Below are 15,533 nucleotides of genomic sequence, written 5' to 3'. Positions count from 1 at the left end.
AGACTACTCATCCCTGTCTATTCCTTGATAATTACTTTTAATCAATTTGTTTGCATCCTGGATCAAAGATTCTGAACTCTTAGCAGTTTTCTTTCTCCTTCATATATTTGAAAGCATTTTTTTCTTCCACTCAATTAAAAGAAGGCATATGTTGCCCTTTTCAATAATTTATCTCCTTACTGTTAAAATCTCCTCAACTCATGCAGTATTGCTTTTGTTACCTACAGAATTCTATTGCTTTTGTTACCTACAGAATTCTATGGTAATCACTACAGGAGTAGAAAAGTGAACCATTAACCAGCAATTTTGCATCAAGAATCACAGAATTGTTAGGGTTGGAAGGGACCTCAAGGATCATCTAGTTCCTACCCCCCTGCCATGGTCAGGGAGCCCTCACAGTAGATCAGGTTGCTCAGAGCCATATCCAGCCTGAATTTATAGAAGCTTGTGCTTTTGCAAACTTACTGAATAACATGAACCTGAGGCTTTTATTTCTCTCAAAATCTGAGGCAAAAAACATAGAATGTCAAAGTAATGTCAACAATTTTTCACTTGGGGAGATGTTTTCTGTAAACACAAAACCGGAAACAAATATGTCCACTGTTTGATAAATCTTTAGTTTCCATTAAGACACATGGAAGAAACTTGGCATGGTGTGTCTAGCAAGTTTCCCAAGAATCATGCCAGTTTATTTTTGTGATAAACATGGCACTGGAACGTTAATTCTTTGGATCTAATACGGACTTCAGGTTTTGGAGAAAGTCCTTCCCTGTCCTACTGTAAAACTTGTTTCACCTACCTTTTGTGCTGTTGTTTCACTTGGATTAGTACCACTGGCTGAGAATGCAGGATTATTCTGGGAGTTACTGAATGTCAACAACTCATCCTTAGAATCTGCAATCTAATAAGGATACAAAAGTGATTATTTTTTTAAATTATTACTCACAGCAGTTTCATTTGTCCAATTTGGGAGTCTCTATTTTATTTGACCATAGCTTCTGAGCAATGCAATGAGTAAATATCCAAAGGACAATTGAAAAGTTTTTGTTTTACTCCTGAGTGTGTTTGCAGAAGATGCGAGAGGGATTTCACATTGGCTATTATCAGAGGAAAGTGAAGTCTGTATTTCCAGAGCAATACAATTCAGCGATGCTTAAGGACAGTTTCCCATTAAATTTTACCCATCCTCAGGAACATGACAGGAAGAAATGATCCTTTTCTTTTTCTCCTGCTATATTTCTCCCCTACTATTTTCCATTGACCTGGTAACCATTCAATAGCAGGTAAGCACCTGATCCTCTTTCTGTCCTCACTGAAAGCTTGGTATTTGATCCTGGGGCAAGCTGATCAAACCCCTCAATTTAGGAAAGAGTTGAGTTGCTGGAAAGTGTCCAGAGAAGGGCAACAAAGCTGGTGAGGAGTTTGGAACACAAGCCCTATGAGGAGAGGCTGTGGGGGCTGGGGTTGCTTAGCCTGGAGAAGAGGAGGCTCAGGGGAGACCTTATTGCTGTCTACAACTACCTGAAGGGAGGTTGTAGCCAGCTGGGGTTTGGTTTCTTCTCCCAGACAACCTGTGACAGAATGAGAAGAGACAGTCTCAAGCTGCACCAGCGAGGTTTAGGCTGGATGTTAGGAAGAAATTCTTCACAGAAGGAGTGATTGGCCATTGAAATGGGCTGCCCAGGGAGATGGTAGAGTCACCATCATTGGAAGTGTTTAGAAAGAGACTGGATGAGGCAGTTGATTACATAATGTTGGGTGATAGGTTGGACTTGATGATCTTGAAGATCCTTTCCAACCTGGTTAATTCTGTATTCTGTATCAACATTCAAATCTGCAACTGCCACAGCTTCACAGTTCTGTTCCCAACATAAGAGAGGCAGCAGAAACAAGCTTGAATGAAAGAGCAAATTAGAGAGTAGTAATTTTTTTGATGGCAGCCTGAAATTACAGCACACAAAGAAAATCTGTAACAGCACCTTTACCTCTCTAAAGCTCTCCTAAGCAGCTAGGAAGTTAGTAACAGAAATTCCAGCCATGGATGGCCCCACCCATGGTGAGGAAACTGAACAAAAGACAGTGACATCTATCTCCTTCCTTATCTAACCCATATTTCCTTGAATTGTCAACAACAAGGGATTATATTTGACATGCTACTAAACAAAATTTTTAAGTTGGTTACCATTTCTTTAAGCACATCCCTTTCTTTCAAGGATAGAGGCAGCAAGTCCCTGCTAAATGCCTAGTGATTAGCTTGCGAGCTGGGTGCATGAAATAATGGCTGTGACCAGGGAACAACTGAGTTTCCAATGTGACCATGAAATAATTGAATTTTCAATAACGCTGTCAAACTAAGAGTGGCATCAACGAAACCTCCACTCTGGACTTCTGGAGGGCAGACTTCAGTTACTTAAGGAACTAACTCACAAGGTACCTTGGGAAACAGCCCTTAAAAACAAAGGGGTCCAGGAGGGCTGGACCTACTTCAAGAAAGAATTCCTGAAGGCACAGGAAGAGGCTGTGCCAATGTGCTGGAAGATGAGCTCCCCGGGTAGGTGGCCAGCCTGGATGGGCAATGAACTTCTGAGCAAATTAAGGGGAAAAATGAGGGTGTATCATCTTTGAAAGGAAAGAGAGGTTACCCATGAAATGTTTAATGATTTAATGTTTGATGTTGCTAGGTCATGTAGGAAAAAAAACATTAGAGAGGCAAAAGCCCATTTAGAGCTTAGACTGGCCTCTGCTGTGAAGGACAACAAAAAACCCTTTTACAAATACATTAATGGCAAGAGCAGGGGCAAGGACAACCTCCACTCCTTGGTGGACATGGAGGGGAACATAGTAAGTAAAGATGAGGAAAAGGCAGAGGTACTTAACACCTTCTTTGCCTCAATTTTTAACAGCAGGATAGGTTGTCTTCTGGACAACTGGCCTCCTGAGCCAGAGGAGCTCAATCCCAGTAAGGAAGCCCAGCCAGCACCCATGGATGATACCAGAGGAGTCATCAATCATTGCCCTACCTAACCGGGGGGCCACCAGGCCCCCCGGCCTTTGTTGTCACCACCACCATCACCCAGTGTGCACCATGGGCACTCACCAGTGATGAGAGGAGGATCCCTCAGCCCAGATGGGCTCAGCTTGGGGCTTCTGCCTTTCCTGAGGGGGATTAAATAGGGGAGTGGGTGGGGAGGGCCAAGTGGCCACACCTGGGGTGGGAGGAGACTCCAACAGAGCCCAGGTGCTCTGGGATTTGAGTGGAAAAAGGGGCAGGTGAGGGACTTCTAGGGTGTCAGGGAGTGATAGGACTGGGGGGGATGGGAAAAAAAATAGAAATGGGTAGATTCAGATTGGATGTTGGGTGGAAGCTCTTCACAGAAAGAGTGACTGGCCATTGCAATGCACTGCCCAGGGAGGTGGTAGAGTCACCATCACTGGAAGTGTTTAAAATAAGACTGGATGAGGCACTCAGTGCCATGGTTTAGTTGTTTAGATGGTGTAGGGTGATAGGTTGGTCTTGTCCAACCTGGTTAATTCTGTGATTCTGTTTTCATGTGACTCATGCAAGTACTGTAAATACTTAAAAAACCAAAAGAAATAAAACCAAACCACTGTAATACAGGATTTTATTAAATAGGTTGAAAAATCTTCCCAAGCTTTTATTTATTTTTTTTAATAAAAACTTGGTTGACTTCTCAGGCTAAAGAGAATATTTAATAAAGCAAAATGAATGGCACTGCTGTGTGGGAAGATCCTCGAGGATGCAATGCACAGCCTAACTGGGCAATAGCCTATGGCTGACTGACTGGGTTTCAAAAGATACAGATCAGCTGATCTGGTGTGAACCAGCCTGCTGTCACAGCCATCTACTTCAGCTATGCTAGAATCAAAGGAAGAAAAGAAGAAATTGCCACGGCTAAAGGATGCTCCAGGTGTAGAAAAAATGTGAAAGAGATCCACAGCTCCACGCTCTGCTCCAACAGGCCTCTCATAACCACCCACAACCCATTCCAGCATAGAATTTAGCCTCAGACCTATGAAACTTGGAAACATTCTTCATCCTTCTGCCACTATTAAAGAATTAAGTCAATCCATTCTTTCTTGCTTGAGGGTGCAAGAGTGCATTTTGCCTACACAGCAGAAGACAGTTTAGGCACTGCTATGATGGCTAAAATTATGGGTTGGACGCGATGATCTTGAAGGTCTCTTCCAACCTGGTTTATTCTATGTATTCTATGTATTCTAACATTAAACAAACCAAATGTGCAGTGCATATTAGGGCAATCTTCCTGTCTTTAAGACTACAAAAATTTCCCAGTGGAAGCAACAATAGCATGAAAGACACATGGGGAACAATAATGCAGAAAAGGCTCTTGTTGAAGGCATTTGTGAACTTATAAACTTCAGCTTCCACTGCAAAAATCCCTGCAACACAAAATAGCAAAAGGTGCAATTTAAAATAATATATACGAAACTAGAGCACTTGCCCTCAAATGTATAATTTATTAGTTGACTTTGGCTTGTTCCCAAATAATTTAATAATTTTCTTCAGCTCAGGCAGTGCTTGTAAATTAAAAATTTATTATAAACACGTAGCAAGCAACTGCATATGGTAATGATGTAAATTATTTAAAAACCTTGTGTTTACCTTACTGATATCAGGCTCTGATTTGCTGGAACACATACTTTGAAGTTCCTGCACAAGATCTACTTCATCATCAGAACCAAGGGACAGCCTTTGCTCTATATTTAATGTTCTCAATTGATCCTTCTCTGAAGATCTGGTTAAAAAAAAACAACACCACAACAAACAAACTGAGAGAACAATTAAAACTGAGCTATGGTACAGAATTTTAGATCTAATACTATACACACCTGGAAAACAGCAATTTCTTTCCAAATGACCTTTACTACCACAAAGAGAACTAAAAGAACATCTAATTAAGTGGCAGCAATAGTTTCAGTAGTTGTTCTATCATAATAGATTACTTTTTCTAGCAGAACTGCTCCCTCCATTCTGAAGTTCTAACAAAGGATTATTCTGCCTACTACCTTCACAAATTTACCTCTTTGTAAGATGGAGCAATCAGTTTACTCCACTCTCCTTTTTGGACTTAATCCCAAACACTTAATAAAACCCTGTGGCAGACTAGAAGGATAAGTATTCTGTGCTTCTTGTGTCTGTGAATATGGCTTCAGACTGAAGTCAAGTCTCAAATGCATTTCCTTCTGGCTAATTCATGCACTCGCTTAGAGAAACTGTATGGCTTTGACCGAAGCACACGCACTGCACCATTTGGATTTGCCATTCAGCGAGCTCAAAGAGCCAGAGGAGTTTTTAAAAGATAATGCCAGTTGAGAGAACCATACAGCTGGCTTTTCATGGCAGAATAAGTGTTACATAATACATTTTTAAGTCATCCACTATTCTGTTACATAAAAAAACACGCAGTGCTGCAAGGTTTGAAGTACAGGAACGTGTTCTAAAATTATATCGAAGTAGATACATTTTATTTTCTCTTGAAGGATTCAAAGGAATCCTTCTCCATATATAGGACCAAAACACTACCAAATTCAAACTCTTCATCAGAATGTGCTGGTTTACAACACAATTTTATCATCTTTGTTCATTAAGTGCTATGAATACCAGAAATTAAAACTTACTTTGTGGCGAGAGAAGCACTTTTCTTACAGCTTGGTTGCAACATAGTCCTAGATTTTATACCTGCAGAGAAGAACAATTGATGTATTAGTGTATTACCACGTGTGTTGATTTCTTTATTCTAAAAGCTGTGACAAACAGGGGAAATGCATTCCCATTTACTGGCTAATTATATCAAGAGTCTGACAAAGATCAGAATATATCCCTTGAAGGCGGTCAGAGTAGCATGAGGAACTGCTAAAAAGGCAAATGGGGCATGAGTTGTGCAAGCTTTTGTGGAAGACTAAACACGAGGCTGCTGTGTGAGGCACCTGAACAACCCTTAATGGTTCTCTCAAAGAGAAACCATTTGTCAACAGGAAAAAAGTTTGCTTCATTTAAGTACAGTAATACAATTTACCCTTACTTGGGTAAATATTTGATTCTGATGGAAATGGAAGGCTACTAAAATTAAATTCACCATTCCATTTTTCACTTTTATTCACAGATACTAACTGGTCTCCAAGAACATCCTCAGGATGGATGTACAAGCTACAGTGTCAACCATGCTGCTTCAGGTTAGCCAACCTCATGAGGTTCAACAAGACCAAGTGCCTCTGGGTTGAGGCAACCCCAGGCACAAATATAGGCTGGGCAGTGACTGGCTGGAAAGCAGCCCTGAGGAGAGAGACTTGGGGGTGCTGGTGGATGAGAAGCTCAACATGAGCTCTCAGTGTGCACTTGCAGCCCGGAAAGCCAATCGGATCCTGGGCTGCATCAAGAGAAGTGTGGCCAGCAGGTCAAGGGAGGTGATTCTCCCCCTCTACTCAGCACTGGTGAGACCCCATCTGGAGTACTACATCCAGTTCTGGAGCCCCTATTACAAGAGGGATATGGAGGTGCTGGAATGTGTCCAGAGAAGGGCCATGAGGATGATCAGAGGGCTGGAGCACCTCTCCTGTGAGGACAGACTGAAGGAGTTGGGGCTGTTCAGTCTGGAGAAGAGAAGGCTCCGAGGTGACCTAATTGTGGCCTTCCAGTATCTGAAGGGGGCCTACAAGAAAGATGGAGAGGGACTTGTCAGGATATCAGGTAGTGATAGGACTAGGGGGAATGGAATGAAGCTGGAGGTGGGGAGATTCAGACTCGACATGAGGAAGAAGTTCCTCACCATGACAGTGGTGAAGCCCTGGAATGGGTTGTCCAGGGAGGTGGCTGGGGCCCCATCCCTGGAGGTGTTTAAGACCAGGCTGGATGAGGCTCTGGCCAGCCTGATCTAGTGTGAGGTGTCCCTGCCCATGGCAGGGGGGTTGGAACTAGATGATCCTTGTGGTCCCTTCCAACCCTGACTGATTCTATGATACTATGTTCATTTGGTTCTTTAAATCCCCTTAGTGATATTAGATAACTTCACCATGCAAACAGTCACGTAAACCCTTATTTATCAAACACCATAATGAAAATGATGTAGGAAACTTTACAGAAGCTTTGACTGCTCATATTTACTTATTTTTTTTAATTAAAGTGAAAATCAAACAAAAATCTTTGATTTTAAACCAAAGATCTCTTCCTTCCACTAAAGGACTTCTAAATTAATCTGCCCAAATTATCAGGTACAATTGAGCAAGGGATGCATGATCTGAGGATGCACATTCTCTTTATTTTTTTCACTTGGATTCAGACAATGAAATTATTGAAGAGCAGCTAAAAAGTATTTGTAAAAACACAAGTGATTAAGGTCATTAGGAGTAGAACTAAGGAATAAATACCAATTTAGTAAGTTTTCTCTCATGCAATGTTGAGGAAAAGAGTAACAGAACATCATTCCATGCAATATGAGGTGGAACTACTGCTTAGTTTTCCACCATCTGAGCCAACGCTTACCTTATTACCAGACAACATGAAGGGTATTAGAACAACCTAACAAGAATGAATTAGGATACCTCACAGTCACAAAAGAGAACTTTAGGTTAAAAAAGTAAACAATTTTGTCCTGATAAACATGAGTTTCATTTAAGTGAGAACTGACACAGAAGAAAAATTAGATTAATGATCTATTAATCTTGAACACCCACACCCGCTTTTAGAACTGAAAATAGAAAGCTTTACCTTCAGTATTGGTCTCCTGTTTATTCCATGCCTGGGAGGATAAATGGCCTGACTTTTTGCGAGGACTTGTGCTCACTTTTCTCCAAGAAGCATTGTCACCTCTTTTCTTACTACAATTTTTGTAGCTCGAAACAACAGACAAAGGAAAATTTCCTCCCTTAAAATCTGCTATATAATTATCTAGCTCTGAAACAAAAGTGGAACAGTGTTATGGACATAGTGTTGCAAATGGTGCTTTTTAGACTACCTCGTACAAGTGCTCAGTTTGGTGACTGCTATGCTGTTAACCACACATCACTCATCCACAGTAACCACAGTTATGTTTTGTGGAAGTTTTAAGCAAGGAATGGAACAGTTCAAGGTCTCACTTTGTCAATGTTAAACTACTCGCCTTTGAGATCGTTCACTGTTACCTGCTCTGGGTAGAGGGCAGCCATGCAAAACGGCTTTATTTAGCAAGATACTGAGAGCAGCTTTAACAACAGCCTGTTGACCTTGGCTTGGACTTTTTTTTGATACTGCTTGTCCTGGTACAGATGGTCTTTTCACAGAGGCTCTGGAGAGTATTGCTTCCTGGACTCTGGGAGCTATCACAGCATTCCATAACTTGGACATCCACCTGTAGGCACACAAACAATCCCTTAACTTCAGAGGCAATTACTAAAGATTCTATATTTTGGGTAACATATAAGATTTTGCATTTGCAAGAAGCCCATATCTTTTGGACTTCCTATTGTACCCTGTTTGAGAAAGGAATTGATTTTATTCAAAGTTTGGTTTACATTTAGTTATTTGAATTAATTTTCTTCAAGTTGCCTTTCAAACTGTTAGCCATCTGATGCTTTTCCTCCTTCAGGTAAAGACTATAAAACAACCTTTTCATTTTAGGGCTAAAAGATAGAATGTCCCCTAAAGATTCAAGTTATATACACCAAGACAAAAAGCTCCTTTATCTTTCCCAGTAAATGCAGGAATTTCCATGATGGCAGCTGCTTATTCATAGTCTATCTGTTGCCAGTGTGGGGAAAAGGAGGTATTCAGTTATGCTTGCATCCTTTCCAGTATTCTTCCATTTCCAAACTTGTTCAATTTACAAGACCCTTCTTTTGTACAACTGCCTTCCTCTCACTCTCCTTTTGTTTGTTTGATGTATGGAGTGCTCTTTCCAGGATGCTGTGGATTTTCCAGATTGTCTGGTTTACAAACTGAGCCTTACTACAAAAATTGTGATTCAAAGGGACATGGCTTTTCTGGGCCTTTTGCTCTTCTAAGATAGAAATATCACATTGTTTTAGCACAGAAGCAAAAAAATTGTATTAGGAAATAAGTAAATAAATGCTATTTCTTACAGCTTACAGTTCTCAAGGGATAAAGGCTAGGAGTTTCAGGCTTAGAGCTCAGATCACATCTATAACACACGGAGACAATCATTTGTGGGGTTGTTTTTCTGTCTTTTTTTTCTATTAATTAGAATGCCTGAATCATTTCGTATTTGGTTAGTTATGAAGCATTAAGACTGAGTTTTAATAATATGTAGCCACACTACAAAATGCTGGCATAAGCTTGAGAAAAGTTAAATTGCTTAGAAGAGTAATTAGTGCAGTTGTAAGTAAAATGCATATTGGAGATGTTCCTTGAAGCTTCCTTAGCTTCCTCTTGTAGATACCATTCCATATACATACAGCCTGAGTTAAGCTACCAAAATAAACCATTACTTTCATGTTAGTGAAAAGAACACTCTCTCTCCATTTATGCCTAGGAAAGCTTTTGATACTGCTAGTAGAAATGGTTGGAAATGAGTGCTGTAAAGATAAAATAAATTGAGCCCATTCTACCATTACAATTAACAACTGATGGGCTGTACAATGCCATCCTCTCTAAATAAAGTTCCAGTTTGAATCTAGTCTTAAGTTTGTGCTCATCTTGATCCAGTCCCCTGATAGAGGTAATACTTAGGAAAGGTGCAGAAACCTCCTGGGCCTCAAAAGAGCTGAAAAGTGAAATTATTTTCTGTTGGAACATCATCTTTCATTCCCTAGATTAACACCAGGAAAAAAAAATGTAGCTAAAATTTTCCTTATTTGTTCACTCTACTCTCCAAAACACGTGAAGCTACATGAATTAGTAACAGCAGGGAACAATTCGCTGTCACGCCTTCTCTTTTCCTTCCCAGCTGCCTGCGTCTACCATTTGCATCATGCTAACACTTAGCCCAGAACAAAAAGATAGCTGTCTGCTGTCTTAATGAAGCTAACTGACTCAGTAAAGCTTTAATAAATGCAAAATACCAGCAGAATAGCACAGTGGAGAGGAGGGGCATGAGGCCATAAGTGATTAATTAGATGAAGTAACAGCTACCAGTGAGCTGCTAATTAAAGCTATTTATTGCTAGTTTATGACCACACTGTTAGCCATCCTACTGCTAAACCAAAAACATCCAGTAAGTGCTCATTGGAGCTCTGCTTTTAAATTTTTCATTAGTAGACAGGAAGTACCTTAAAATGAGGAGTCCAATAGCATATTGCTGCTATAGAAGACATTTTGGGGTTGTGCTCAAAATAAAGCATTGTCGAGCCAGTCAAAGTTACGCTTAGGAGAAATACAAACTCAGAAATGCATAATTAAGGGATCTAGAGAATCGTTTTTCAGTCCTGTACTAATGCCATTGCAATAAATAAATGATTAAGACATTTCAGAGGTCATGATTCAAGAGGGAAATAGGAGACAGACACACAGTGTATTTTATTGTTTTATTTCTCAGCCCCCATAAAACTTTACGTTAATGCACATCCACATTTAGACTTTGAGAATTACTCTGGATGTTAGATAATTTGTCATTTCAGGAGAAAAACAAAAGGAGAAAAAAGAAAAAGAAACATGAATATGGAAAATGTATCAAGATCTGCAGACAGAACAAAAGATGAGATAGCTGGTGCACATGCTAAGCACAGGGCCCTGGAAGAACAGTCAGCAGAAACCAGTATGAAAGACAAGTCAGAGAGGAAGCAGAAATGGCAATTCAGCAGAATGCTGTGAAGCAGGGTGAGAAAAGTAACATCCCATCTCCACAAACCAATGTTACTTGAATTCTGAGTCTTAATTAGGGACTCCTTGCCTAATATAGCCAAGTAACATCTTAGCACGAAATGAATATGTTTTACAAGTCTGTAACTTCTCTGCATCTGCAGAGAAGCTAGAAGGTGAGCAGTTGTTCATGCAATTATAAGCAAGAAAAGACAAAATTTTCATCATTCTTTTATGTAATTGGGCATCTAACCCTATGCATATCTAAATGTATACATCTGCCTCATTTACTAAGCTGACAGATCTGTGAAACTGTATATATGCTTAAAAATGTAGTATGGTTTTACAAGTGAGAAATCAGTCTCCAAATTTCCCTCATATACAACTTGAAAAGGAAACTATGACATTTTTAAACTCAGAATTCTTGAATCTCATTTTGGTCTGTTCACTAATGAACTGCTTTCTTTGCAGTGCTGTCTTGAAATAAAGAATAAAACCTTTAAACACCTAAGCAATATCAGCCATTCCAGTACAAGGAATATTTTGTAACTTCTGTCAGACAATAACTGAAGATCACAAGAGGACTGATTTATCAATCAGTATCACACACTCAGTTCCCACTTGTGGCTTTCAAAATTGCCCCTCTAGTAATTAAATATCAGTTAGATCAGTTTGGGGAGAAATGTAACTACATTTGTAATAGATATCTCTTTGGCACTGAGCAGCCTCAAACAGGAAACAGAAATCTTACTTCACTGTTGCTTGGCTGTGCCCTGGCACCACAGGACAAGAGAAGAAATGTTTTGGCCCCATAAGTGCTTCAGGTGCTCCTAGACGTGATAAGCAAGAGTTCAGCTGGTGCCAAACAGCGAGGATCCAGTCTATGATCTTGCACACAGGATCACATGGAGGAGGTACTTTGCCTCTGAACTGCAGAGAGAGATGATGTTTGACATAAAAGCTCTGCTGCAAACACTTTCCTTGAACCCCCAAGGCTTGTGTTTATTTTAACCTGGTATATTGCTGTTACATAAATTAGGAACAGTCAAAAACTGGTCAAACTTTTTTAATGAAGTATACTGAGGCCTTGTTGTATTAAAACTTATTTCCCTCTGCTACACTTAAACAGATATCTCCTTATCAACACATTGACATGTCTTTACTTTCTTGTGGGAAACTGAGACACAAATTTGGTGCCACTGCTCCTTTTATGGTGTTTAAAATGAAAATTACAAGAGACATTTACCATATTCTCTGCAATTTAGATGATATAAATAAGGCATATAAAAACTCCCATACAATCACACTGAACAGGAATGTCTGATCCAGGCATATTCTCCATGGATTTCCATATTGATTTTAGATTTAGCAGCAATGAAGGAAAGATGCCTTCCTCTGATATTTACAGTTCTTAGTATGCCTTGTTAAAGGCAAATTATTTGATGCCAGAAAATCTTTTATTTTATCTGACTCCAAATTACAGCCTTCAGCATCCCAATCCTGGGATTATCCTCTGGAACAGTTTGAATTAAAGGAAGCATTAAAAGATGCACTAGGGATACTGTTTGTCAGCACTGAAGCCAAAGTGCCTTGACAGAGTCTGCAGATGAACAATATAGTATAGTAAACCGTTTAAACTGTTCCCATATATCCTAATAGTCCAAAATAAGGGGGAAAGAATTTTTAATCTGAAAACATGAATATTAAGGCACAAAAAAAGGGGTATTAGAGTACACAGCAACAATGTGCTTTTACTTTCCCTTACATTTTGGTAGAAGGTAAATCTTTCTTCTATTTTTAACTTTGAAATACACTAATTTAAGCCTCCTACCAACTAGCATTTGAGTTTGCATATGGCACATATATGCTGCTTTTTTTTTTTTTTTGGTAACTAGCACACTGGGCATTTTGTTTCATTGTTTAATTAGGGAAGGCACAGAAAGTTACATGGCCTTTTTCTCCAAAGAGCCACCATGTGCTTTAGAGAAAATAAACTCAATGAGATTACTACCCAAATTCTGCTCAAATTCAGAGGTAGGAACCCACTACCTTGTCAAACCCTAACTCATAAGACTAAGGATTGTTTATAAGCCTAAATGCAATAGCCTGAACAACATCTGTTGCATGATGTTGTACCTTCTGGGAGCCAAAGCTGTTTGGCAGAATAAGGTTGAACCAGCCTTTGGGAACAGTTCAGAATACCACCGCTGCTACAGTTGTCTTCATTGCTGTATTTGTTGGCCTTATGCTCAGTTGAAGACATCCTTCTCTTTGATCTTGATTCTTCTAGGATCAAAGTGTTTCTACCCTTTTAGAAAGGGGCTTAGATCACTAGCTGTTCTCCAGTGTAGATTTGAGAATACAATCTTTCACCTTAAGAGGATGGATGAATGAAAATTCTGCTACATACTTTCATTGTGCTGTCCGAAGGCCTATACTGCATCTGTATGGCACTACAGCGTATCTGCAACATACTAGTTTCAACCAACCCACCTACTGTCCCACAGACCATTGCAAGCCTCCTTTTAATTTGCAAGGACCCTTGAAACTATTCATATCCTTGTCTAGATAACTACTCACAATGGTTTCAGTTTCCCATGGCTGTAGAGACTCAAAGATGTAAAGCACACATGGAGAACAAAGAAAACATTTCACACTGAAAAAAAGTACTTATTCATAATGTCTTGCTTACCTGAATGTTGTCCTTGCCAAATACTTGGCATCTCAGAGAATCAGGCCCGAAGTAACTGTGAGATTCAATAGTTCTTACATACTTCTAAATGTCTGGGTCTTTTTCCTTTTCTCTTCTATCCTAGTTCTAATGACACATTCATATCATGGAGGGGGAACTTGTTTTTGTCAGATTCTGGTCTTTCCCTGCAATATGTTTTATGATTACCTAGGGAAGTGGTTGAGTCACCATCCCTAAGGGTATTTAAAAGAGGTGTAGATGTGATGCTTAGGGACACAGTTCAGTGGTGGACCTGACAGTATTACGTTGGTGGTGAGACTTGATGATGTTAGAAGTCTTTTCTAACCTAAATGATTCTATGTTCTATGAAATAACTATGCACTTAGGAAGAGACTGGATGGGGTGCTTGGTGCCGTGGTTTAGTTGATTAGATAGTGTTGGATGATAGGTTGGACTTGATGATCTCAGAGGTCTCTTCCAAGCTGGTTAATTCTATTCTATTCTATTCTATTCTAGTCTAGTCTAGTCTAGTCTAGTCTATTGAAAAAAGTAAGCTAAGAAAAATAATACATTAAAAGTGTCATTGATGTATTTCACATTACTTTATATTCATTATTCCTGTTCTTGCTATTAAAAAATACCTTGGAATATTTCTGAATTTCCTCATTATCATCACTGGAAAGTTCCATTACCACACATTTCCTCTTTGGGATCTCTTTGAGTTATTAAGCTTTTGTAGATGTGAACTGTAGCACAGAGCACAGGAGATGACGTCCCCAAGGATAACCAAGACACACACAGCTGAACACTCCGAACTGACAGTGGGTCTGTTGTCCCAAACCAGGATCCCCTACTACAGACAGTTTTTTCTATTCCTAGAACAATCTCCCTTTTAAAGTCTGTTCATAACTCTGCTGCCAAGATTATTTTCCTTTGCAGCTGCTTTGATTAAACTTCCCCTTCCAAAGTCTAACACTGCCTGACTGTCTGCAGTAGCTGCTATCACATTAAATGATTTGCTTCCAAATAACTGTGAAAATTCCACAATTCTGTTTGTGCCCACATCCTTCTTTTCATTTCCCATCTTTCATTTATTTATTCATGTTGAAGCAGAGTTCCCATCTTTATTCTCTTTTGAACTTGTGTTCCAAGTTCAGCAGGCCTACTGGCTCAAAACAACTTCCCTACTGATATATCTTCACCCCTCTTTCCTCTTTGATTTGAAAATTATGAAACCTTTTTTTTTTTGTGGCTGCTTAAAACTCAGACAGTACACAACTGGACATATCACTATCTTATTTTAAATATATACAATAAATTCCTCAAGAAAGGGATTTTACATTTGCTGAACAGATACGTACCATCATTCTCACAGAGAAGATGAAAAAAATTACTTAAAGAAGTCTTCATACTGCAGGCAAGATAAGCAAGTATCTATGGTGTCATTATTTGCAGCCAGCCTGTGTGTTTATACTACTTAGCCATGGCCAGACACCTTCCTCTATGAAGCCAAGCACAGCATTTACAAATACACAGCCTGGAATTTCCCAGAAACGAATGCTCTCTTCTCCACAACAACTTAGCTATCTGCTCAGTTTTGACATGTTGCAGATATTCCACAGACAAAATTGTGGGAGCTGATTCAAGCTCTTACCTTGTTTATAACTTTTCTTCTTAAAAATCTTTGAAGCAAGCCACGCATTGGTTCTCCATCCCACCTAAGTTGAACCCAGCGGAAATGCTGCTGAACCAGCAGGTCAGAGCCATGAAGATGACATTTTGCAATTGTCCCCAGTAAAAAGCAGTTCTCATGAAAGTAGAAAGCACCAGAAGCTCCATTTGCTAAAAATAAACCGTGCAACATTTTATTGTAATACTTTGACAGGATCTCCTACAAAAGCAAGAAGCAGGGACATAACGAGAAGGAAAAGAAATCCACCAAAAATCAGCCTTAAAACATGCTATATTTGGTTAAGAAATACTGTTAGCAATAAAAAAAATTACATTTTTCTCCTGCTCCCTGTTTGTCCTGTATTATAGCACATCGGCACTGTAGTAAAACCATTTCTC

At 39.5% G+C, this 15,533-nt stretch overlaps 1 protein-coding gene across 1 annotated transcript in view; it reads right to left on the bottom strand.

The window, feature by feature from the left end:
* Positions 1–15,533, bottom strand: part of CTTNBP2 (cortactin binding protein 2) — an 86,633-nt gene that overhangs the window by 1,747 nt on the left and 69,353 nt on the right. Inside the window, exons 16-22 of the mRNA XM_054178984.1 lie at positions 15,118–15,305; positions 11,523–11,701; positions 8,161–8,366; positions 7,748–7,933; positions 5,662–5,722; positions 4,646–4,778; positions 800–901 (exon numbers count right to left, since the gene is read on the bottom strand). Coding sequence (XP_054034959.1) covers positions 800–901; positions 4,646–4,778; positions 5,662–5,722; positions 7,748–7,933; positions 8,161–8,366; positions 11,523–11,701; positions 15,118–15,305 — 1,055 coding nt within the window. The remainder of the gene's footprint in view (positions 1–799; positions 902–4,645; positions 4,779–5,661; positions 5,723–7,747; positions 7,934–8,160; positions 8,367–11,522; positions 11,702–15,117; positions 15,306–15,533) is intronic.

This window comes from Dryobates pubescens, chromosome Z (genome assembly GCF_014839835.1).
Source record: "Dryobates pubescens isolate bDryPub1 chromosome Z, bDryPub1.pri, whole genome shotgun sequence".
In the NCBI taxonomy this organism is placed as follows: Eukaryota; Metazoa; Chordata; class Aves; order Piciformes; family Picidae; genus Dryobates; species Dryobates pubescens.
Note: the sequence above shows the minus strand (reverse complement) of the source record. Positions and strands in the feature narration are given on the sequence as shown.